General features: G+C 43.4%; 1 protein-coding gene across 1 annotated transcript in view; it reads left to right on the top strand.

Moving 5' to 3' along the window:
• The window catches only part of LARGE1 (LARGE xylosyl- and glucuronyltransferase 1), a 382,255-nt gene that overhangs the window by 54,797 nt on the left and 301,194 nt on the right, over window positions 1-26,264 (top strand). Inside the window, exon 4 of the mRNA XM_012554797.2 lies at window positions 11,315-11,486. Coding sequence (XP_012410251.1) covers window positions 11,315-11,486 — 172 coding nt within the window. The remainder of the gene's footprint in view (window positions 1-11,314; window positions 11,487-26,264) is intronic.

Genomic DNA, 26,264 nt, shown 5'->3' with positions numbered 1-26,264 from the left:
TATTATACTGTAGTTATTTTACATGCACACGCACACATGTGAGCACACGCAGTTGTTCACTTACACCTCTGTGTCTGCACTCATGCTAATCGCTCTCTTACAAGGCATTTCTCCCACTGTTTGATTGCTTCCTTCCAACTCATCTTTCAAGACCCAGTTTTAGGCTCATCTCTTCCAGACACCTCTATCTGATTACCTCCTCCCTTGCACGCCCCTTTAATTGTCTTTCTAGGCTGTTGATATGTTACGTACGTGAAATTTATCATATTCCAGTTCATAACAGTCTGTGTTCACAGATGTTGTAATCAGCCTCTAAGATGGCTCCCAATTATCCCATCTCCTAGTATACACACTATTGTCTAGTCCCTTTCCACACTGCATGAAGCTGACCTGTAGAGCCAATAAGATATTGTGGAAATGATGTGTGACTTCTGAGGCTAGGTTATAAAAAATATTGTGTCTTCTACCTTGCTCTCTCCTGACTAGGAAAAGCCAGCTGGCATGTTGTGAAGGCACTCAAGCAGCTCAGTGGGGGAGATTCACTTGGGAAGGAACTAGGGCTTCCAACCGGTTCATTCCTGTTTGAACTCCTGCTGAGAATATGCATTTCCAACCCCAGATACACTGAATCAGAATCCACATTTTAACAAGATCCCCAGGTGATTCTTAAGTATAATAAATTTTGAGAACCACTGCCCTACTAGAGGTTCTCAGAATTGGTCCCTAACCAGCATCATTGGCATTGCCTGGGCACTAGTTAGAAATTCAGATTCTCAGCTTGGTTGAATGGGAATGAACCAGTTCGAAGCCCTGAGGAACTGAGGCCTCCTGCCAACAGCCAGCGTTAGTGATAGGCATGTGAGCGAGCCATCTCAGAAAAAGATCTTCCAGCCCCAATCAAGCAGATTGCAGACTCAGCTGACATCCTCACTGCAGCCTTATGAGAAATACTGGGCTAGAACCACCCATCTAAAACCCATAAACCCGTTGCCATCGAGTTGATTTCGACTTATAGTGACCCTGTAAGACAGAGTAGAACTGCCCCATGGGATTTCCAAGGCTGAAATCTTTACAGAAGCAGACTGCCACATCTTTATCCTATGGAGTGACTGGTGGGTTTGAACTGCTGACCGTTCGGTTAGCAACCGAGGGCTTAACTGTTGCAACACCAGGGCTCTTTCCCACCTACCTAACGTGCCCCCAAATTCCTGACACATGAAATGTGTGAGATAATAAATTATTGTGTTTTAAGCCTCTATGCTTTGAGGCCACTTGTCACACAACAATGGATAACTAATACAACAGGTTCGTTTGTCTTTCTCCTCCACTAGATCAGAGGCTCCTCAAGAGCATCAGCCAAGTTTTATTCATCGTTGACCCTGGTCCCTCACTCCTCAGTCCCTGGCCCATATTAAGCGTCCCACAAATGCTTATTTAAATGAATCCAACTGATCTTAACTGGAGTTTGACATTGCTGGCAACGGTAGATACTCACAAAAGCATTTCTCTTTGACTAATAGGTAAGAATCTCATGTTTTTTTGTTGCCCTGTGTATCATTAAAATGGTAATTAACAACACATCAACATCAAAAATAACACACACATGTATAAGTATGTGGGCGCAGTGGTGGTTCAGTGGCAGAATTTTCACATTCCATGTAGGACACCTGGGTTCAGTTCCTGGCCCAGGCACCTCATGTGTAGCCATTGCCCATCTGTCAGTGGAGGCTTACATGTTGCTATGATGCCGAACAGGTTTCAGTGGCACTTCCAGATTAAGACAGACTAGGAACAAAGGCCCGTTGATATAAAAATCAGCCAGTGAAAACCCTGTGGATCAAAATTGTCTAATCCATAACTGATCATGGGGATGGCACAGAACTGGGCAGCATTTTCTTTTGTTGTACGTGGGGTCGCCATGAATTGGGGCCCATTCAAGGGCAGCTAACAACAACATACTTATATGCACATATACATATGTGTGTGTATAATATATATGTATATAAAATAGAATTTTCAAAATCCAATAGTATATGTGCTGTAAGCATGCTCATTTTTTAGATGAAGAAACTGAGGTACAGAGAGGTTTCATTACTTGCCTGTAGTGACCCAGCTAGTGAGTGATGGAGTCAGGATTCAAACCTGGACCATTTTCTAAGCTAATATTGAGCCCTAAGCTCTCTTATCTCATTTAATCCTTCCCCAAACCCTATGCGATATATATTCTTTTCTCTGTTTTATGAGTGAGGAAATAGAGGCATAGAGAGGTGAGCTTGCCGGTCTAGTGGTGGTGGAGTCAGGATTTGGAATCTGGCCAGTCGAACTCCAGAGCTTGTACTCACTTCATGGTCTGCCCAAAGGCATGCCCCCAGTCCTTGCCTCACTGAGCTTCTGGCCCTTCATTTTTCAACAATTATGCTCTGAACATCCACATTGGTTGCCAAGACGACCACTCGGAAACAAGATGAAAAGCAAATGACTTTTCAAACACTCTGCAGCTTGGATGACTTTTAATTTTTTTAAAATGTGTCAAGGTGATTTGTAATCCACAGAAAAATGTTGTTATGGTAAGAACTCTGCTTTGAGCAATATGCATCTCCTGTATGATGGAGGAAAGCTTATAGATACAAATATTGTAGCACCCTAGGAAGAGAGCAGGTTATATTACTATTATCTCTATTTTACAGATGAGAAAATTAAGGCTGAGAAAGATTTAGAAGCCAGGAATACCCAGCTCCAAGCCCTTTGTACTTAACTGCTTGTTAGTGAAAGAGGATTTGGCTGGATGGAGGCGGGGGCTGGCTTCTGTCCTTACAATAACCCAGAGAAGTGTAGAGAGTAAATCTGAATAGACCAGGGGCAGTAGGAGCAAAGAAAAAGAGAGAAACCCTTGCACTGCTTCAGAGCAGAATATCCAGGGTGGGGACTGAAAACTGGGGTGAGGGAGAGGAGCCTGTTCTCACCTCCCAAACTTCAGGTACTGGGGTAATAACACTCCTTAGGCTTGTTGGGAGGGGTTTGAATAAGATAGCACATGTTGTTAGCTGCCACCAAGTCAGCCCCCAACTCATGGGAACCCCCACGCACAACAGAACGAAATGCTACCTGGTCTTGTGCCATCCCCATCATTGGTTGTGGATTGGACCATTGTGATCCATAGGGTTTTCGTTGGCTGATTTTTGGAAGTAATCATCAGGCTTTTCATCCTAGTCAGCCTTCGTCTGGAGGCTCTGCTAATACCTGCTCAGTGTCATAGCAACACGCAAGCCACCACTGACGGGTGAGTGGTCACTGGGCATGAAATACATTGGCCCGGGAAGAGAACCTAGGTGTCCTCCATGGAAGGCGAGAATTGACAGTCTGACACCCAGGAAGCACTCAATAAATGCGAGATAGCAAAATATTTTATTGTTATCCTTACTGGGGCATCCCAATGCCTCCTGAAGACCAGCCTTTTCAGGAAGAAGTGAGCATCATTTTCTGCAAAGCCAGCATCTGTTCTGTTTTTCCTTTGTCTATCAAAGGTCAGAAACTTGGCACTACCCTGAGACATGGTCTATCAAAGGTCAGAAACTTAGCACTACCCTTCATCCTCATTGCTTTGATCAGCCACCATTGAGATGTGTCTTTTATCCAGCCTTTGCCTCCAAACTCTTGTCACTGTCCTAGTCAGAGTGTCTGAATCACTTTTCTGTGGACCACCCAACATTAGATGAACCAGAAGCCCTCCTTGGCGTCCAACAAGTGATTTTGGAAGCTTCGGGAAGGTGATTTTCCCCTTTAGAACATCTCCCACTGCCAGCTTTACACAAACCAAAACCCAACCCCTGCCATCGAGTTGACTCCGACTCATAGCAACCCTATAGGACATAGTAGAACTGATCCATAGGGTTTCCAAGGCTGTAGTCTTTATGGAAGCAGACTATGGAGCAGCTGGTAGATTCGAACCTTCACGCTTTCCGTTAGCAGCCAAGCGCTTTAACTGCCGTGCCACCAGGGCTCCTTCAGCTTTACACAGAAACCCATAAAACCTGAGATTGCTTATGCTCCTTTATGTAAGTGCATTAGGTGGTATTCTTGGGCATGATGGCATTTTTGCTAATTAAAGCTTAGAACATGCTGCTTAGAATTATTAACAGCCATTGCAAGGATAATAGTCTGTCCATTAAAATAAGCCTAGCTTTCATTTTTATTATCATTTTAATTACACGAACCCTTTGGCGTGTTTATAACGATGGAGTGCTGTGATTTCGCTGCCAAGTTTTGTGGCCTCTGTGACACTCTTGGAGAAATCTGAATGGTGCTCTCCAGGTCTCCTTTGCCTTCCTCTGAGGATGGTCTTCTCTTCACTGACCCCATGGCTTAAGGTCTCTGGTTGGATCGAAGTTTTTAGGGGGCTGGGAGTGAGATTAACACCACTAGGAATTGCACAACGTGGTTGTATGGAGGACCACTCTTGCCCGCTTCTCCTAAAACCAAGGAGTGCCTGGGTAGTGCAAATGGTTAACATGCTCAGCTGCAAACGAAAAGATCGGAGGTTCGAATCCATCCAGAGGTGCCTCAGAAGAAAGACCTGGCAGTCTACTTCAGAAAAATCAGCCATTGAAAACCCTATGGAGCATAGTTCTACTCTGACACACGTGGGGGTAGCCATGAGTCAGAATAGACTCCGTGGCAACTGGTTTTTAAAACCAAGAATGCTCTGTCCCATTTGGAGATCCACCAGAGGAGGCTTTGAGTTTCACAGTAGATTTCAGTTGGTGATTTTGTTCATCTTTCGTATAGAAACATTGGGAAAAGTGATGAGTGACTTATTTCCACTGGTAATACCATCTCCATTCCCAACTTAGCCTTCACTGACAAAGGTACCATAATATCTTGCTTATCAGATAAACTCACAAGCCTGAATCATCTGAGCCTTGATAGTGCTGGCAGACACTCAGTGTAAGAAGAGAAGTGAGCTTTGCAAAGACCCACTAAGGGCCTAGCAGGAATTCAGGCACTTTGCGATGTTCCCAGCAGTATGGTGAAATGGACATTATCTGCCTCCATTTCGCAGATGAGAATACTAAAGTTGAAAGAAGTTAAGCGATTTGCCTGAAGTCACACGGTTTATTAGAAGTGATTGTTGTTAGCTGCCTTTGAGTTGGTCCCCCACTCTTGATGACCCTGTGCACAACAGAAGGAAATGCTGCCCAGTCCTGTGCCATCCCCGTGATCAGTGGTGTCTTAGTTATCTAGTACTGCTATAACAGAAATGCCACAAGTGGATGGCTTTAACAAACAGAAATTTATTCTCTCACAGTCTTAAGAGGCTAGAAGTCCAAATTCAGGGTGTCAGCTCTAGGGGAAGGCTTTCTCTGTCTGTCAGCTCTGGGAGAAGATTCTTGTCATCAAACTTCCCCATCTAGATACTTCTCAGCACAGGGACCCCGGGTCCAAAGGTCGTGCTCCGCTCCTGGTTCTTCCTTTTTTAGTGGTAATGAAATCCCTATCTCTCTGCTCCCTTCTTTCTGCTTTTATCTCTTGTAAGATAAAAGGTGATGTAGGCCACACCCCAGGGACACTCCCTTTACATTGGATCAGGGATGTGACTTGAGTAAGAGTGTTGTATCCCACCCTAATCTTCTTTAATATAACCTAATCTTACCCCATTAACCACAGGCAGAAATTAGGATTTACAACACATAGGAAAATTACATCGAATCACAAAATGGTGGACAACCACACAATACTGGGAATCACGGCCTAGCCAAGTTGGCACATATTTTGGGGGAACATAATTCAGTCCATGACAAGTTACAATCAGATTGTTGTGATCCATAGGATTTTTGTTGACTGATTTTGTAAATTTAGATCGCCAGGCCTCTCTTCGTAGCCCATCTTAGTCTGAAAGCTCTGCTGAAACCTGTTTAGCATCATAGCAATACACAAGCCTCTACTGACAGACAGGTGGTGGCTGCTGATGAGGTGCATTGACCAGGAATCCTGCACAGAAGGGAGGAATCCTACCACTGAAGCTCCATTGCACCATTCGGACCCTGGACTTCACTGATTATAGATACTTCTGCTCAAAGTTACAAACGTAGAGGAAAATATCCGAGGTAGGATTTGAACCTAGGCCTGACTGACTCCATGGTCATGCTCATTTGTTCATTCAAACATTTTTTGAGTAATTACTATGAAGATACCACCTTAATAAAGACGTTGTCCCTGCCCCAAGGAGCTGCAGTCAAGTGAAAGAGAGAGACATGGAAAATTAAACACAGTGTGGTATGTGCTGCTCCTGAGGAAGGAAAAGAGCTGGCTTTGGGAGCCCTCACACAGCCTGGGCAGGGGGGAAGGGGGCGACTAGAGGTGGTGGCTATCCATCTGTCCATCCATCTATACCTGCTTCTAAGAGGATGAGTCATTTATAATGAGTTTATCTGCTTCTTACCATGGGTTCTTTCCCCTAAAGATTCCTTCGTTTTCTACCCTTTCCTGGCATTTTCTTTCTGAATACAAACTCTTTCAAATGCCTCCTTTACCTCTAATTAAACACTCTGACTTAATTGACTGTGTATTAAGTTGAGGACTTGGGGCGACACTCAGGCCTGGACTCATGTTGAGATTAATATATTCATGTAGTCCAGTGTTCTGTGATACATCTGAGGGCCTCACATGTATGTTAAAAATAAAGCTAAGATTCAGGTCATTCTAATTAGACATCTTAACCCATCTCTCTGGTGCTCAGTCTTAACCCAGCTCTCCTGCTTTAATGGTAACCAAAATAGATGAATAAGTTAATCAAAGGTCTGATTAAATAGCACAGCTTGGCAGCATGGACTAGTGACTGTCAGGCTTCAGTTCAGGGAAATTCTTAGGGGAGAGGAGGAACTGAGCTGAGTTCTGAAGGCCAGGGCTTTCATGAGAAAGAGGTTTATAAGCACACTAGAGGGAATTTTTCTCCAAGTCCTCAAGCCTTAGATCTTAAGGCGGATGGCTACTCAAGAAAGCTAACTAACTCACAAAGTGCGGATACTGTGGTCTTGGAAAAAATGCAAACCGTCACCTGGCGAATCCTAACTGTAGCTTTGCAGCTTGCTTGCTATGGGATCTTAGACAAATCATTCACCCTCCCTGTGCCTGCCATCCATTCCTCCATCCATCCATCCTTCCCTCCCTCCTTCCTTATGTGCATCTACCCTTCCCTCCCTCCCTCTGCCCATCCCTCCCTCCATCCCTCCATCCATCCTTCCCTCCATCCATCCCTCCATCCCTCCATCCATCCTTCCCTCCCTCCCTCAGTTCCTCCATCCCTTCCTCCATCCCTCCATCCAGCCATCAGTCAATTCATTTATACCTCTTATTTTGTACCTCTTGTGTGTAAAGCATTGCACTTTGATCTTGCAATCATTTATTTAATTTGTATCCTCGTTTAATAGCATGACTGTGCTGATTGTGTTGTTTGTCCCTCTGGATCACTCTCCACCATGCCTCCTGCCCCAGGAGGCTGACCCATATGAACTGTACTCCTGCATTTACTTGTACTGTAGCTTCCATTGGGGTTTGGCCCAAGGGTCACCCGAGCAGATCAATTGGGCAGGAGGAGAGTGAGGTTGAGATATTTTCCCTGTTCCCGTTCTATAGGATGGCCACAGGTGGACTGTGTCCTACTCACAGTCACTGTTCCTGCCAGGTGGCTTTATGCATATGACTCCCCTCTCTGGATTCCAGTAGTTGCTGGCCTTGGTCCTTCAGGCCTTGGGGTGATAACAGGCCCCCATTCTTGCCCACCCCAGAAAACTTCATAGTTCCTTGTTCCAGTCCCTAAACTCTGCATGATGTTGTTGTTGTTGTTAGATGCCACCAAGTCAGTTTCCACTCATAGCAAGTTGATTTTGACTCATAGCTACCCCATGTAACAAAGTAGAACTGCTCCGTAGGGTTTTTTAGGCTGTCATCTTTAAGGAAGCAGATCGCCAAGTCTTTATCCTACAGAGCCTCTGTGTAGGTTTGAACTGCCAGCCTTTCCATGAGCAGCCTAGAGCTTAGCCCTTGTGCCACCTGCCTGTTGCCATTGAATCGATTCCAACTTAGAGTGACCCTATAGGACAGAGTAGAACTGCCCCATAGGTTTTCCACAGAGTGGCGTGTGGATTCGGACTGCCGACCTTTTGGTTAGCAGCTGAGCTCTTAACCACTGCACCACCAGGGCTCCCAGGGTCCCTAAAACCAAAACCCAGACCTGTTGCCGTCCAGTCGATTCTGACGCATAGCAACCCTATAGGACAATAGGACAGGATTGGACTGCCCTATAGGTTTCCGAGGAGCGCCTGGTGGATTCAAACTGCTGACCTTTTGGTTAGCAGCCATAGCTCTTAACAGGGCTCCTTAAACTCTGCATACCCTTAGGCAAGTTGTCTTTTTATTATTCAGTTTTCCTCAGATTACCCAGTTTGAATGTGCCTTCTATTTCTTCCCACACCCTGACTGATGCAGGAGGATAAGCTGGAGAGGTAACTGCCTTTTAGAGAGGAGGAAACCTGAAGCTCAGAAAGGTGGAGTAACTTGTCCAAGGAGATCTTTGAATCCAGGTGTGTCTGAGTTCAGAACCCAAGACTTTATGCTCCACTGCATCCCAGAGTCCCTCATCTTCAATGTGAAGACTTAAAGAGTCCTAGTTATCTAAATTGGAGCCCTGGTGGCAAAGTGGTTAAGAGCTCAGGCTGCTAACCAAAAGGTTGGCAGTTCAAATCCACCAGCTGCTCCTTGGAAACCCTGTGGGACAGTTCTACCCTGGCTTGTGGGGTCACTATGAGTAGGAATCGGCTCCAGGGCACACACCAACAGTTACCTAAGTACTAAGTTACTTAAGTACTAAAGCAGGTGGGGAAGGATGGAAGTTTCTGTTTGCTGAGGGTCTTTTGTTTACTTGGCACTTGAGTCCTTTAAATCTCCTTCAACCTCATAATATAGGTGGAACCTCCATTTTATAGGAAAAGAACCTGAGGCTTAGAGAGATTAAACACCTTGTGGAGGGGTTGGAGTCCAGATTTGAACTCCTGTCTCTCTTTCTCCTCCTCCATGCTGCCTGGGTACAATTACAGCAACTCAGACACACAGTTGATTTTGTTTCCCAAAATTATTTTTCTTGAGACTGACGCATGGTAAATAGTTCAGACTGTCAGTTTAGGATGTTTTTGGTTTGTTTGTTTTTCCTGGTCAAAGTCGTACTAATTTCTGCCAAGGGCTGTTGAAAAACTGAGAATGAGGAGTAGCTAAAAGGATTTTTCAAATAAACTGTGAAGACTAGAGCATAACATGGAATGGGTTTGAGAGATGGAATTGATCGTACAAGTTATCCCAAGGAATTCTTTCTCATAACTTCCCTGAGTCGGCTTCCTGAGTTCCTATTTTCCACCATCCCCAGATCATGATATGTTTAAAAATATGTAGGTTTCATTTTTCTTTATAACAGTGAAGTGTAGTAGTTGTTCATTTTAGAAACTTAAAAAGTACAGATTAGCTTAAAAAAAAAAACACTCATATACAGTTACTCCTACATCCCAAAATGATCATTATGAATAATTTGATGTCTTACTTTCTATTTCTTCTTTCTCCGCATAAAATGGGATGAATGTATGTTCATTTTACTTGATTATAATAGTAGTTATTAAACACAAGCAATTTTAAACCTTGCTTTTTTTCTTCCAGCATTATATGTATCTTAATCTACATTGCTTTTAGCCATTGCATAGTATGCTATCAAATAAAAAAGTACCATATTTTAATTAACTGTTCAATTTTTGTACATTTGGATTGCTGCCATTTAACTTTTATAACATGGTGATGAGCATCTTTGGGAATAAAACTTTGGTTTCTCATTTTTAACTTTGACTATTTTTTTTTTTTTTTAAGGTAGAGCCTTTAAAATGAAATTGAAGGACAAAGGGAAAAGACATGTTTTGAAATCTTGATAAAGTGGCCACATTTCCTATTAAAGCGTTCTCCTGCAAGTGATAAATTCTTGAAAATAAGAAGTGTCCTTGGGCTTCCAGTGAAACTCCCCTTAGAAGCTAGGATGGGGCCCTACCCATGATGAACTTCATACATGACACTGTGCACCTGACAGCTTTCATCATGCCTGGTCTTATGTACTTTTTTAACCTTTCCGTTGGCTTCCAAATGGTACCTGTGTGCAAGATGTGTGCTTTGTTGTCAACTTTACCCACCTGGGTGACATTTATGATTCTGTTATGTCTGTTGAGGATCACAGTGTCAGCACCCCATGGGTTGTTTATTCCTGTCCTTCTCTGTGTGTGTCCTGTATTGCTGTAGGATAAAGAACATTACGTAGATTATGTCCAGGTCCTGCTTATGTTTGTATCTGAGAACAAGTCTATAATCTATTAAATTACAGTTTAAAAAACTCGATCAGCCTAAGCTTTAACAATACTGTTAAGTAGTAATTTTTTTTTTAATGACATTGAAACGGAATATGATTTATACCTACCTAGGGAAGGTCCTGGGGTAACCCTGGTGGCACAGTGGTTAGTAGCTCAGGCTGCTAACCAAATTCTGCAGTTCGGATCCACCAGCCACTCCCTGGAAACTCTATGGGGCAATTCTACTCTGTCCTATAGGGTTGCTATGAGTTGGAATTGACTCAGAGGCAACGGGTTTGGTTTTTTTGGTTTTAGGGAAGATCCTTGGGTGGTACAAACACTTTGCACTCGACTAGTAGCTGAAAGGTTGGCAGTTCAAACCCGCCTAGGGACACTGCAGAAGAAAGGCCTGGCAATCTTGCTTCCATGAAGATTACAGCCAAGCAAACCCTATGGAGCAGTTCTACTCTGTAACGCATTGGGGTTGCCATGAGTCAGAATGGACTTGATGGTAATAGGTTGTTTTTTTTCGTTTGTTTTTTGTTTTTTTTTTCGGAAGACTAGGTATTGGTTGTAAAAGATATAATATGATTCAATTTTTGTATTTTATTTCATCTTTTTGCATAGTTTTATTTTCTCCATTTTGTAATAAGAAAAAAATTATTTTAAAGAGCCTGAGCTTAGTTCTTATATGTAGTTATTTCGTAAATATTATGTTTCCTTATTTATTTAGATATGCCATGTCCATCCAAAAAATTCCACATGCCAAAATGTAAATCACATGAACAACTTTTTAGTATTAACTCATTTATTCAATAAATTTCTAGTGGATACCTTTTATGTTTTAGACACTATTCATAATTTTTAAGCAACAAATTAGCGTAATGACTTTTTTTTTCTCTTTTTTTTCTCCTCCTACTCCCTCTTTGCCCTCTCCCATCTAGTCGGAAGTTTCCTGGATCCCCAACAAACACTACTCTGGGATTTATGGCCTGATGAAGCTTGTCCTGACCAAGACCCTTCCTGCCAGCCTGGAACGGGTCATAGTCCTTGACACCGATATCACCTTTGCTACCGACATTGCAGAGCTGTGGGCTGTATTTCACAAGTTCAAAGGTAATTGTAGCCCATTTTTCCTGGTATCTTTGCAGGTGTTGCCATGCCAAGAATAGTGACTGTGTTATTTTTAAAAAAAAAAAAAAAAAAAGCGAGGTCAACTCTAATGAGCTTTGATAATGAAATGGATAAAGAATTACAGTTATAGTTTCATATCAACTCTACTTCTGTTTGAAACATGTTAAAGCTGGAATTTCTTTGCTTTTCTTTAGTGAACTCTGATATCAGGAGAGATAAGGTCTAGGTTCATAAGAAGAACTGAATTTGGGATGCTTTGTAACAGAGACATACCGCATGTATATATTTTGTATGCAGGTGATTGAGTGTTGACATACCTGTGTAGAAGAAATGCATTTATTGTTGTTTTCTGTTTATCAAATGATACCTTGATTGCCTGAAAAGCCTGGGAAGTAGTGGAGATAAGTATTGTTCATAAAGTGTTTGAAAATGTTCTTAGGGCATTTTCTTTCATTAATGTTGTGATTTAACATTTTAAGGAGGTATATAGGTTTGGTTTTATGAGACATTCCTTCTAGTCTGGTTAGTTTCTCCACAGCAATTATTGTAACTCTTGTCACTGCCTCCAGGTATATGGGCGTATCTGTTGGGATATTGCGCGGCTTGAGTAAGGGTGGGACTTGAGTCAATCCCTCCTGCAAGGCTGTGACTCGGGATACACGCCACACCAATCCTGCCTCATTAACATAGAGAGGTTAGTATTTACAGCACATACAATGGAGGATAATTACATCAGATCACAAAATGAAGGACAACCACACAATACTGGCAATCATGGCCTAGCCAAGCTGACACATAACCCCTACTATCACAGGTTCCATATACCTTATTTGCATTGTCCCACTCAGTCACTGTGTGTGAGTCACAAAGATTATGGCTAGAAGGGCCAGATTAAGTAATTCTTTGCACCACAGTGGACTTAACTCTGCTGTGGGTACATGAGAGAACAGGCAGGTTAGCACAAATCTTCAGCTATTATTTTAATACCCCTCTCCCAAATGTCTTACTTAAAATTGCATTATTCTAAAATCCCTCTCTATTTTGGACTAATACAATGAGAGAGAAATCATGGCAATAAGATTATTCTTATTCGTTTCTTTTTTCTCTTCATTTTTTAAATTGCTCTCTGGCTTCTGTGGTTGAAAGTCCCTTCTGACTCTTCTCTATATCCTCTTACCCTGTGAACATGTAGTACCGCTTAGTGATTTTAAATCACAGCACTTTCAAAAATCACAAGATTTTCCAATAGGTTCTGTTTCTAATCACGGATAAAAGAGTTACATTCTTGCCCACTCTGGTATCTGTTGGCTTCCTTCTCTGGGCCTCTTAACAATTTGCTGTTGAGTCGATTCCAGTGTGACCCCATGTGTTTCAGAGTAGAGCTGTGCTCCAGAGTTTTCAATGGATGATTTTTTTAAAAAGTAGATCACCAGTCCTTTCTTCTGTGGTGCTTCTGGGTAGACTCAAACCTCCAACCTTTTAGTTAGCAGTATGGAACTTAGTTCTACTCTATAACACATGGGGTTGCCATAGCTGGAATTGACTCGACTGCAGTGGGATTGATTTTTTGACTGTGTGTCAGGCAGTGCACTGGGCTCTGAATTTAATGAGATGACTAATATAAGGGATGGTGAGAGTCATCATCTCTCCTGGAGGGGTCAGAAGAGGTAGCTGGAAAGGCATCATGGAGAAGGTGATAATCATGCTTTGTCTTGTTGGATAAGACTGGTGGGACATGTTCGGTGGATGTTCAGATTCCCCTTTGGGAATAAAGGACTTAATACTGCCACTGTTGGGAGTGCTACTTGCAGATGGCCCTCATCTATCAGCCCTCTTTGGGGATAGCCTCAGCTAAAGAGAGTCACCTTGCTCAAGGTCACGCCTCTTTCCTGGAGCACTCGGTACAATCAAATGACTGATGCATGGATCCTGTAGGATCAGCTGTGACACTCCCATGAGACTCCCTGACAGCTAGCTCAGTGTCTCCCTCTGCTCAATCCTGTAAATCTTCCCTTCCCTTCCCTTCCCTCTCTTTCCCTTCCATAGGTGTTGATTCTAAGAGTAATTCCTAATTAGCCTCTTGCATGCTAACTTCATCTCAGAGTCTGCTTCCCAAGAAACCCAACCTGCAACAAACATTTAGAGCTATAAGTCTCCCTTGGATATGTGTAATTTATCAAGATCACTGGGAACAGGTGATCAGAAATTGTCTGTAGAGTTGTAGCTAGGGAATTACCTTTATTCCATCCCAGCTAGGACTCTATAGTGTTAATGAGTGGAAGCTAGTGACAGTACTAATAGTCGGGATTTTTAAATATTCCCAATATCGTCTATGGAGGAGAAGCTACCAGAAGCTCCTGCTGCTCTCATAGCTGCCCTGAGGATTTGCATTTGAAGGGCTTTCAGGTTCAAGGCCATTCTTGGGGCTGAGCCTAGTATGGGCCAAGGTCAAGACAGGGACAAGGGAAACTTGGATGTAAGGATCTGAGTTAATGGGCTGAATTTTACTTGTCCATCCCCTCATTGGTTTATTTCTAGCATTTGTTAAGCCCCCATTGTGCAGAGGAATATGTTAGAGGCCGTTGTTACGTAAAACTGCGAATGCAGCACCTGCCTTCAAGGAGCTCACGAACAAGGCAGACATAAAATTTGTATGTATCACCAGCAAAGGGATATAAAAAGCACCTGAGGCTTTCCACGCCCAGCCTGACTTTTCTGGGAAATGCGAAGGTGCAAAGAAAAAAAAGTAAGCTCTTCTCCACACATCACACTTTTGTACAGCTTTTTGGTGATTATTTGTTTCTAAGCTGGAACTATTAGGAGCCAGGTCACAGAACAGGAAGAAAACCTTTTAGGACAGACCCATAAATGTCAGATATTCTGGTCCAGGGGGTGGGGCACCTCCCATAAAGGCAACTACAGTCAACTTCTTTCATTGTAAACACATTGAGCGGCCTGGGTGTAATTTGGCCTTTTTTATTTTTCTCTGTTTTAGAAGCTAGTTCTCTGGGGCTGTACCAGCTCTTGAGTAAGGACTGAGACCCACCCTCAGCATCTACCATTTGGAACTCTTGCATGAACTTTTTTGAAAGGCCTTCTTAGCAATGCCCTCATGTCCCCTGAGCCACAGTTTCACCCAAGCGGCAGTCTGCACCCTTACTGTGCCACTCCAGCTGCTGGTGGATTTTCAGGCCCCTCGTTCTGGGCAGAAGCCATTGATAACTAGACCTACGAGTCACTCATTCAACATACATACCAAGCTCCTACTAGTTGCCAAACAGTTTTCTGACTGTTGCAAGAATAAAACAAATCCAAACCCTCCCCCTATGAAATTTGTCTTAAGTGGGAGAGAGAGAGAGTGAACAGATAAATAAGTAAAATGTATAGTACATGAGATGGTGATTAGTGCTCTAGATAAAATTAGAGAAAGGAAGTAGGGAATGCCTCTGTGTGTGTGTGTGTGTGTGTGTGTGTGTGTGTGTAATTTTAATACTCAATTAAGGTGATAATTGAAGGTCTTACAATAAAGATGCTATTTAAGCAAAGAAAGAACAAGCCTGCAGAAATTTAGAAGAAGAGTGGAATAGTGTTCAAGCATAAGGAACAGTAAAAACCAAACCAAACCCGTTGCCATCGAGTCGATTCCGACTCATAGCGACCCTATAGGATAGAGTAGAACTGCCCTTTAGGGTTTCTGAGGAGCAGTTGGTGAATTCGAACTGCCGACCTTTGGGTTAACAGCTGAGCTCTTTCCAACTACTGCATCACCAGGGCTCCTATAAGGAACAGTAAGTGCAAAGTTTCTGAAGCAGATATGGTCTGCAGTGCTAGAGGAATAAGATGGAGGCCAGAGGAAGCAGAGTGAGCACAGAGGAGGAGCAGGACTAACAAGGTCAGATTTCGAGGGCTTTGCTGGTAGGGCAGTGTGAGGACTTTGCCTTTCCTATCAGTGATGTGTGAAGCCATTGGTGGGCTTTGAGTGACTTGATCTGGGTGGTGCAAGCAGTTAACATGCTCAGCTGCTAACTGAAAAGTTAGAGTTTGAAGTCCTCCCGGAAGCACCTCAGAAGAAAGGCCTGGAGATCTACTTCTAAAAAATCAGCTATTGAAAACCCTATGGGGCACAGTTCTGCTCTGACACACATGGGGTCATTGTGAGTCGAGGTTGACTCGACAGCACCTGCTTATGTTTTAATGGATCATTCTGTCTGCTCTTTTGAGAATAGGAGAAGGAGACAGAGAAACCATCTAGGAGACTGTTGCAGTAATGTAGGTGAGAGATGATGTTAGCTTGGACCTGTATAAAGCACTAGAGGCGGCGAGAAGTGGTCATATTTGAGTGTATTTGGAATGTCGAGCATCAGAATTTTTTGCTGATCAGGTGTGAGGAGTGAGAGAAAGAAGGGAGTCCAGGATAACTGCAAGGTGACTGAATAGACGGAGATCGTACTTGTTGAGATGCAAAAGACTGCCAGAAGAACAGGTTTGGGGCAAGACCAGGAGTTTTGAACATTTTAAATTTGAGAAGCCTAATTGGACATCAGGGCCCTGGTGGCTCAGGTTGCTAACCAAAAAGTCGACAGTTCGAATCCACCAGCTGCTCCTTGGAGACCCTAAGGGGCAGTTCTCCTCTGTTCTGTGGGGTTGCTATGAGTCAAAATCGACTCGACAGCAATGTTTTTATTTTTGTTTTTGTTTTTTTTTTAATTGGACATCAGCCTGGAGATGTTAAGGAAGGAGGCAGATATATGACTATTTGTAAAGCAAAGGAGAAGTAGCTACTGTTTCTTAAGGACTTCTTCTGGGCACTGAATAGAAGCTTTGCACATTGGAATAGCTAAATAAACTGAGCCCTAGAGAAGTAAAGTAGCTTGTCGTGCTCAAATAGCTATTGTAGAGCAGAGCTGAACCCAGAACCATTTGGCTTTAGAGCCTCTGCTCCTTCCAGTACAAGTGCTTCCTCTGCTGGCTTCAGGATGTAGTGGAGGAGACAGGGCCTACCCACCTGAGGCTGCGTCTGCATCTTAGATCATTGAGCACTGATCATAGGGTCACCCATGACCCCTGAGTCTTAGTTTTAACTACACAAAAATGTTGAAATAAGATCTGATTTTAGTGGTTTAGGGTGGCTGTTGTGAAGATATAAATAATAAATGCATACTCATAACTTGAAGCTTTTGGAAGAAAGCCACGTTGAATATTCAAGAGAGTGTTTTTATTTCTACCAACAAATGCTTCCCATTTAAGAAGTTTGTTGCCACTGTGTGTAGTTCTAGCCCTCAAAGAGGATGGTGAAAATATCCAGCACATGTGAGCATCACCCGACCCACCCTCACGGTGCCACAGTGCAGGCAGGTATGTCACACCTGCAGAAGTTTTTTAAGGGCCTGATAGACTCACTGTGGGTGACTCATCGCTAACGTTTTTAGGGCCTTACTCTGTGCCAGCATGCTGTTAAGCACTTTATGGGTAAACTCATTTAATTTTCACAACACTCCCATGCAGTGATTACTGCTAATGGTCGTATTTTAAAGATTAGGGAACTGATACTTAGGGAGGCAAAGAAACTTGCCCAGGCTCTCACAGCTCTTAAGTTGCAGAGCTGGGATTTGAACTCAGATAGGTCAACTTTAAATCCAATGCACTTTACCCTGTACTCTACCACCACTTGCCATCAAGTTGATTCCAGCTCACAGTGACCCCATGCATGTCAGAATAGAACTGTACTCCAAAGGATTTTCAATGGCTGATTTCTTTGGAAGTAGATCCCCAGGCCTTTCTTCCAAGGCATCTCTGGGTGGACTCAAACCACCAATATTTTGGTGAGCAGCTGAGCATATTAACTGTTTGCACCACCCCAGGATTCTACCCCATACCCTGCATTCTCTAGAAGTCAGACAAAGCATTGTTATGTTGGTAGAGTTTAGAGTCTTTGAAAAGACCCAAGTTATCAATATGAAAGAACTCCAGGTGGCCATATAAACCAGTGAGTAGGAGGCCCCAGGTGATCCAGCCATTCAGAGAACAGATTCGTAGAGGAGGCAGAGTCATAGAAAAGTGTAGTTTTTCCAGGATTTGAGATGTAAAGCCTCCGTCTGCAGAATCCTAGCCCAGCATGTTGCCTCCCAGAAATAAATTGTTAATGCAGCTGTGCATCCCCAGAGCTCTACACGTTGGCCTGTTGTGATCCAATAGGAAAAGCCAGAATTGGGTTCACTACCGACTCTGTGAAGGAGCCCTGGTGACGAAGTGGTTAAGTGCTTGGCTGCTAACCCAAAGGTTGGCGGTTTTAACCAGTCAGTGGCTTTGTGGGAGAAAAGACTGGGCCATCTGCTCTCATAAAAATTACAGCCTAGGAAACACTAAGGAGCAGTTCTACTATGTCTTATAAGGTTGCTATGAGTTGGAATCTGCTCAACGGTACACAACAGCGACAATGGCTCTGTGACAGTTAAGTGCTTGGCTACTAACGGAAAGGTTAGCGGTTGGAACCCACCCACCCATTGGTTCCACAGGAGAAAGACCTGGTGATCTGCTTCTGTAAAAATTACAGCCAGTAAAACCCTATAGGGCAGTTCTAATCTGTCATATGGAGTAGCTATGAGTCGAAATTGACTTAGCACCCAACAGCAACAATAATGGCTCTGTGACCTTGGGCAAGCTACCTGATTTCTGTCGGTGAGCTAGGAACAATGCTAATAGGGTCGCTGTGAGAACTGCACAAGATAATGTTTATTATTCTTCCCTTATTCCATTTTCTCTAAAGGCCTTTGTCAGCATGCGGGGATAATGGCGGACATCGTTAATGTGTGTCTGCTCCATTACCTCGCAGCTTTGTCCTCAAAGCCATTGGGACTGGGGATAGTTGTACATGTAAACTAATATAGAAAAGCTGGACATGAAAAACACTGAAAATCATTACCTTTGAAGACATTTGTAAAACTTCCATGTTTATAATCAATTATCTTAGAAGGACATTTTTTAAAAACTCCTTGAAGTTTCTTTGGAGTCACTGGGTAGTGCAAACAGTTAACGCACTCAGCTGCTAACCAAAAGGTGGGCAGTTCAGATCCACCCAGAGGTGCCTCGGAAGAAAGGTTTGACAGTCTATTTCCAAAAAATCAGCCAGTGAAAACCCTATCTTTTTTCTACTCTAACACGCATGGGGTGGCCATGAGTCAGAACTGACTCAGCGGCAGCTGGTTGGTTTATTGGTTATGAAGTTCTTTAGACCTAGTCTTTCTTACCCTGACCCTGCCTTACCATCCCATTGTTCTTGGTTCTCTCTCTCTCCCTCTGGGAATGGAATTGGTGGGTTGGAAAGCGTCTTGCAAATGAAGACACCAGGTTTCAAATCCTGACTGGTCTACTCATCAGCTAGGTGATCTTGGGAGGTCATTTAAGATCTATCAACCTTCTTTCTTCATCTGTAGAAAGAATATACTGACATCTTCACAGTGGTGGTGTGAGGTTTAATGGAAGTGAGTCATTGATCCTAGTACCCAGTAGATGCTCGGTCCCTGCAAATTCCTTTCCTCTTCTTCCTTTCCTATGTCTGTGTTTATTCTTTTTCACTTTGCCCATTTTCCCATCACTTTAAATCCTTCTCCTTCCCTTCCCATCATCTACCTCCAAATGCAGCTCTACTTTCCCTCTCTTTTATGAAAGGAATCAAAGAAGGCCTTTCAGGACCAACCACATAGCCACAGACCAGTAAAGTTTCCCTGATTAAAGCCATCCCTTCTCTGCTGGCCTGGCGTGGCCTCCCCCATGGCTCGAGGTAGACAGGCTTCCCCTCATCTCACATCTGCTCCTGACAGTTCCAAAACTTGAGAGACTGTTTTGCCACAGGGAAGAAAAACAGAATTTTTTGAGATATAAATTCTCAAATGAAGTGCTTTAAAATGACTCCAACAGCCAGTGTCTGCATGGGTGATGTGCTTGTTAGTACAGAAGGCACTGGAATTCTGCTGGGAAAAGTGCGAGGTTGGGCCTGTGTTCTTTGTCATCAATCATAAGATTTTTGCTAAAAGGCTGGGGCATTACTTTTTAATCTGTATTTTTCTGTATTTTTTAAAAATTCTCATAGACTCTCAGTATTGATAGGACTCCTTCCTCACCACCCATGTTTGTTTTCTTTTGCTCTGTTTTGTTTCTCAACCTCTTCTAACTCCTAGTTGATTTTCTACTTGGAGAGTTTCTTTGACCTCTTATGTTATTTCTGCCCCGTTGCTCCTCCTCACGCCATCCTGCTTTTTTGCATATCTCTTGTCTCTGCCACCTTCTCTTCAGAACCAGAAACTAGCGCTGTGGTTTTCTTGGGAGGTGCACATGTTCTTCCATTTGACCAGATGGGATGCCCACCACTGGGGGACCATCAAGGATTTTCTTCCTAGCACAATTGGTAAAAAAGTTGTAATTCTTTTCGAATCTGCCTTCTCTTACTATGTGCCTTTTCTGAGACACTGAACTTCTCTGACTGTCTTTTTTGTTTGCCCTGTAAAAATGGAGGAATGACACTGGAATAACTACCCCAGAAACTCTGTATTGGTGGTTAAGTCAGAAAATGGCTCTGCCTTGCACAGTACTTAATACATAGTAGTTCCCTTCGTTCCTTCTTCATGTCTGTTTTCTTCCTGTTCATCATCTCGACGTTCCTGAGAGTTGGAAGAAAAGAAGCTCCCCTCTTCCCCCCTTTTCTTTCTTCCTTTCCTCCCTCCTCCCTTCCCTTCGTCCCTCCCTCCCTCCTCCCTTCCCTTCCTCCCTCCCTCCTTTCCTCCCTCCTCCCTTCCCTTCGTCCCTCCCTCCCTCCTCCCTTCCCTTCCTCCCTCCCTCCTCCCTTCCCTCCCCTCCCTCCCTCCTCCCTTCCCTCCTTGCTTCCACCACACATTCAATCACTCATTCGTTCATTCCTTATCATCTGAGCCCCTGGACCTACCCTAAGCACTGGGGATAAAATAGTAATTCAGACAGACCCTGTCCTGCCCTCACTGTGCTAATGTCTGTTGATGCTTTTTATGTGTCAGGCACTGGATTGTCTCATTCAGCCCTCATAAAAATATTTAACTATCTTGTCCAAGGTCATACACTGAATCTGGCAGAGCTAGGATTGAAGCCAAGCTGACTCCAGGCTGACCTCACTGCCCACACTCCTAACCACTGGATTCTAGATTCAACTGAACACACAATTATATGAAGGTAATAAAAAGTACCTTGAAACAGGGTGAGATAGATCACATTTTAGGGAGAGCAGTCCCGGTCAGGGGTTGGGGGAAGAGTCAGGGAAGACCTCTCATAAGAAGAGACATGGAAACATTAGCCTTCTTCACTTGGAGGGAATGGCATATGCAAAGTGCTGAGACCCAGATTGAGAATGGCACAGGCAGTACCTGGAAGAAGCATGACAGCGGCTCACACAGGCAGACTGGCCCCTGCCTTGGGTCCTTTGTGCTGATGTCACTGCTATTCTTCCCCCAGAACTCTCTCCCAAATCCTTGCTCAAATCCCAGCTTCTGAATGACACTTTCTCTGACTGTCCCATGCGATCCTTCAACCTGAGTCACCCTTCCACCCCCTCACTCTGCTCTTTTTATTTTTTCCATAGCACTTACCGCCTTTGAATCTCATATACAATTTACTTATGTATCATGTTTATCGTGTCCCCCCCCCCCAGCAGTATATAAGTTCCCACAAGGGTAGGGTTCTTGTCTGTCTTATTCACTGACATACCCATAGCACCTAAGTCAGTGTATGGCACATGGTAGGTGCTCAATAAATATTTGTTGACCAGATGAACAAAAGGGGGCCCTGGTTGTGCAGTAGTTAAGTGCTTGGCTGCTAACTGAAAAGTTGGTGATTCGAACCCACCCAGCAGCTCCGTGGGAGAAAAGACCTGGCAACTTGCTTCTGTAAAGATTACAGCCTAGGAAGCCCTATGGGGCAGTTCTACTCTGTGCTGTAGGGTCACTATGAGTCAGAATTGACTCGACAGCATACAACAACAACAACAAATGAACAAATGAAGCTTATGATTTTAGGTGAAGTTAGTGGTGAGAAATAACGCAAGGGAAGTATCAAGGGTCTTATAAGTTACAGCTGTGGGTTTTATCCAAAGGTAATTGAAGGACGGTGCAGAGTTTCAGGTAGGGAGTCTTATGCTTAGATTTGGAAGGATCTCTTTGACTGCAATGTGGGAATAATCTGAAAGGAAAGGCAGAAAACCAGTACCTTGACAGGGAGTTTTGGCAGTAGACAGAAGGCCACAGCTCCTGTGCAAGCAGCATGTGATAGTGACCTATAGCAAGATATTGACCTTGGGGGCAGAACAAAGGATATGTGGTTGGAGATGGACTGGGGAGGTAGGATGGATAGCACTGGATGAACGAGATGATGGGTTTAGTTTTGGACATGCAGAGATGGGATGAACAGGTCTGAACCTTACAAGAAAGGTCTGGGCTGTGGAGGTATCTATAGGGGTTTCCTTTTTGGTGCTAAAGTAGAACTTTTTAGTATTAAAATAGATGTTCTTACCAGATTATTGCAGTTTCCTTTTCTAGACTTCCAGATGTGCTCGCAGTGTAGACTCCAGGGATGCCAAGGGCTGTGGCTCCTGGTCCTAGAGTAGCTAGATTTGATGTTTATCTCAGGAGGGCTAATTGAATGGTGGCTGGAGGTAATCAGCAAGTACAAAGGCTGGGCAAGGTACACTTGGCAGGCTGTGATTAGCAAGGAGGAGAAACTGAATGAATGCTGAGCAGACCTCATCAGTGGAGAGATCACTGAACCCGCCCTAGTTATGTCATGAGCTCTGCTTGTGTGGACCACAGACTGTCACTGCCTTGTAAAACCAGCATTATCCTGGTCACCAGAGTCTGTACTGCTTACTGGGTGGGCCTGAGCAGCCACTCTGACAGATCACCAGGATCCCCTAAGGATAGATGGGACCTCTGTCGATTGTGTGGCTTTCTTCATTGCACGGGAACCAGGCTCCCTGAGAAATGAGCTGAAGAACACTTTGAGGCACATAATAAAAAAATAGGGGGGAAGACCAATTTCTGGAAGTGTATAGGAGACATTCTTTTCTCCATTTTCTTTTACCTCTTCCTTAACCAATTCAAGTGTCCACTTTCAGGGTGGTGAGACAAAGAAGTCCAGGGCCTTTGCTTTGGGTTTCTCAGCATCCTCGACATTTTTATAACCTTAGGAAGTTACTCAAATCTCTGAGTACCCATTTCCTGTTGGCAAAAGTGGACAAAATCTGCTGCAGAAGACCTCTTTAAAGTTCAAAAAGTAAAGATGTCACGTTGATGACTAAGGGTGCGCCTGATCTAAGCCGTGGCCTTTTCAATTGCCTCAGGCTTGTGAAAGCTGGACTATGAAAAAAGAAGACAGAATAAGAATTGAGGCATTCGAATTGTGGTGTTGGTGAAGAGTATTGAATATGCCGTGGACTACCAGAAGAAGACGCAAGTCTTTCTTAGAAGAAATGCAGTCAGAATGCTCCTTAGAAGTGAGGATAGTGAGACTTTGGCTCGCTTACTTTGGACATGTCATCAGGAAAGCCCAAGGACATCATGTTTGGTAGAGGGTCAGCAAAGACGAGAAAAATCCTCAGTGAGATGGATTGACATAATAGCCACAACCGTGGACTCAAACAGACCAATGACGGTGAGGATGGTACAGGAGTGGGGAACATTTCATTCTGTTATACATAAGGTTGCCATGAGTCAGAGCCAACTCAACAGCAACTAACAGCAACATTGGCAAAATGGGGGTAATAATACTCATAGGGTATTGCTGTGAGGGCACCATCTGATGATACATAGAAAGGTCTTAGCACAGTACCTGACACAGGTACTTATCAAATGTTAGCTGCTGATGTTAATGAACGTCCAACTTACAGACAACTCCTTCTTGCCCTGTAATGTTATGCAAATTTGCCCATACTTTGAAAGATTGAACCAACCGCTGCTCACAACAAATTCTTCATCACAATCACTTTCATTTGCTGCACGTGCAGCTTTTAAATCATCGAATAGGCTTCCAGCCTTTTCTTGCACTACACTAAACCAACAAAACTTTTTCCGCTGAGTTGATTCCGACTCATAGCGACCCTATAGGGCAGAGTAGAACTGCCGCATAGGGTTTCCAAGGAGCAGCTGGTGGATTCAAACTGCCGACCTTTTGGTTAGCAGCTGAAAGCTTAACCACTGTGCCACCAGGGCTCCTTTCTTACCCTAAACCAAACCAAACCCAACCCATTGCTGTCAAGTCAATTCCAAGTCATAGCGACCATATGCATGTGTTCCGACTTACCTACAAATTGTTAAAGACACACTTAGGAACAGATCTCTTGTTGGTAACCAGGGGACTTCCTGTAACTTAATTATCATCATAATAAGGCAACTGTCTGCACACCTACAAGATTCAGGCTGGGACGTCTGTGACATTCCTCCTTTATAAGTAAGTAAAATTTCCAAACTAACCTTGATCAAGATGAGTGAGTAGTGCCCAGGAGGAGAATCATGTGAGAATAGGAGTTGGGCATTTTTTCCGAATTAGAAAGAGCTGGTGGTATGTCTCCGTTGAGAGAGTACAGGCTTTGGAGTGGGACAGCCCTCAAATTGAAACCTGCCTCTTCTGTGGCAGTTTACACTTCAGTTTCTCGGTCTCAGTGGGACTAATATATCAGAAGGAAGATATGTAATTCACCTAGTACTTTGCAGGTATTTGTTCTATTATCTCCCAACTGAGAGGCAGGGTTTTTTACATTCTGCAGTTTCCGAAATTGAGATGTGCCTGACAAAAGCAGCTTGACAGATGGTCTTTTTCTTCTGGAAAATGTTTTGATAGATCCTACAGTTGGTGGCCTTTAAGAATCCAGAAAATATAGTATTATTATTCTTATTGGTGTTATTTCTCTGGCTTTTCCTTTTATCTTTGAGTAGTAGAGGAGAAATGGGATAGGGCTTTAGAATGGAGAAGAAAGGGCTGAATTGGGAGGCTGATTAGAATCAATAAAAGAGAAGGATTTTAGGGTCTTACCAGTTCGCTCCTTGATTATCTTTTATTGTTTGACAACAGAATCCTGGGACATCTGTGCCATTGCTATTTTTGGTCACTCATATCTCACACATTGGAATACAGTAAGTCCCCAGGCAGGGGCAGATTAATCAGTAATCATGGTATGCACTGGCTTACAGTAAGCAAGGTATGAGTGGGTATGCACTGCCTTAGTTGTTAATTGTTAGTTAAGTGTTAGCTAAGTAAGCACAATTAATTAATTGTTAGTTAAGTAAGCACAATTAAGCCCTTACATACTTTATTGGGTAGTCCATCCCTGTTCCTGGGTTATGAGCATCTGGCTTATGGACAGCTCATACTTGCCCTTTAATATTATGTAAATTTCCCTCTTTGAAAACGACTTGACTGAACCAGCTCCCACTTGCAGTGAACTCTTCATCATAGTCACCTTCACTTGCTGCATGTGAAGCTTGTAAATCACTGGAAAAGCTTTGAGTCTTTTCTTGCACTAAAGAAAGGCTAGATAAGAACTGTATGCACCTATTCTGACTTAGATACAAATTCTTAAAGACAGACTGAGGAATGCATCTCGTTCGTAACCCAGGGACTCCCTGTATTTTCCATCTCCTAGCCTGCCTTCTCATTGCTGAGTCTGATTTCTGTTTCCTGTAAAAAAAAAAAAAAATACCCTTTTCCATGGAGTTGATTCTGACTCATAACAACCCTATAGGACAGGGTAGAACTGCCCCATAGGATTTCCAAGGTGCGCCTGGTGGATTTGAACTGCCGACCTTTTGGTTAGCAGCCAAACAGTTAACCACTGCGCCACCAGGACTCCATTTCCTGCAAGCACATCTTTGTGTATCTTGAGAGCAGGGAGAGAGGGAAGGTCAAGGGACACTGAGTTATGGAACTGAAACACTGTGGATTTCTTTGAAGATTTCAGAAAGAAACACTGAAGAGCTGACCAGCATTAAATCCAGAAATGCAGGAAAGCTGCTCTGCCGAGAAGTCTCTTCTCATCCACTCAAACAGTCAATAAATATTTATTGAACACTTACTTGGTACCAGATGCACAAGTGTCACTCTCTGACGCTCAGTCCATTAGATATTCATGTGACTAACTCATCCTTTTTAAAAAGAAAAAAAAAATTTGGCCCTTTTTGGAACAGTTTAGGGTTACTTGCCGTTAACATGATTTATTTAGCTAGATTGCTTTTCTAACATTTAGCTAATATCAGCTGCCTCTAGTTAAGGAGCTTTTGATTATGGAGTAGCTATTGTGGATGCATAGAGCTTTTGGGTGGGTAGGGCTGTCCCAGCTGATTCTGGGAGAGAATAGGCTGAAGGAACAGGTTGTGGCCGCATAAAGGCACTAGGGACTTGGTGATGGTGGCACTGAGAGACACAGACAAAATAAGTATTGGGCAGACATGAAACAAATACCTATTGAATGACTTTATGACAATAATGTCTGTCTTTAGAATAATGTACTCGCAAACTATTGTACTTGTTTACAAGTATCTTGGCCAAAGGAACCTTTCATGAGGGTTAGGTCTACTCTTAGTCTACATTGTCACCATACTAAATTGGATGAAATAGCCATGGGAAGAGCTAAGCAGTAGCCTAATGATCATTCACAGCTTTGCACTTTGCACAGTTTCTGAGTTGCAGGGTGGAGGGAGGCATCCAGCATCAAAATCACCTTTAGGGTCTTTTCAAAATGCGCAAGTCCAA

This window comes from Trichechus manatus, unplaced genomic scaffold, assembly GCF_000243295.1.
Source record: "Trichechus manatus latirostris isolate Lorelei unplaced genomic scaffold, TriManLat1.0 scaffold00027, whole genome shotgun sequence".
Classification (NCBI taxonomy): domain Eukaryota; kingdom Metazoa; phylum Chordata; class Mammalia; order Sirenia; family Trichechidae; genus Trichechus; species Trichechus manatus.
This window is presented reverse-complemented; position numbering and strand designations above follow the sequence as displayed.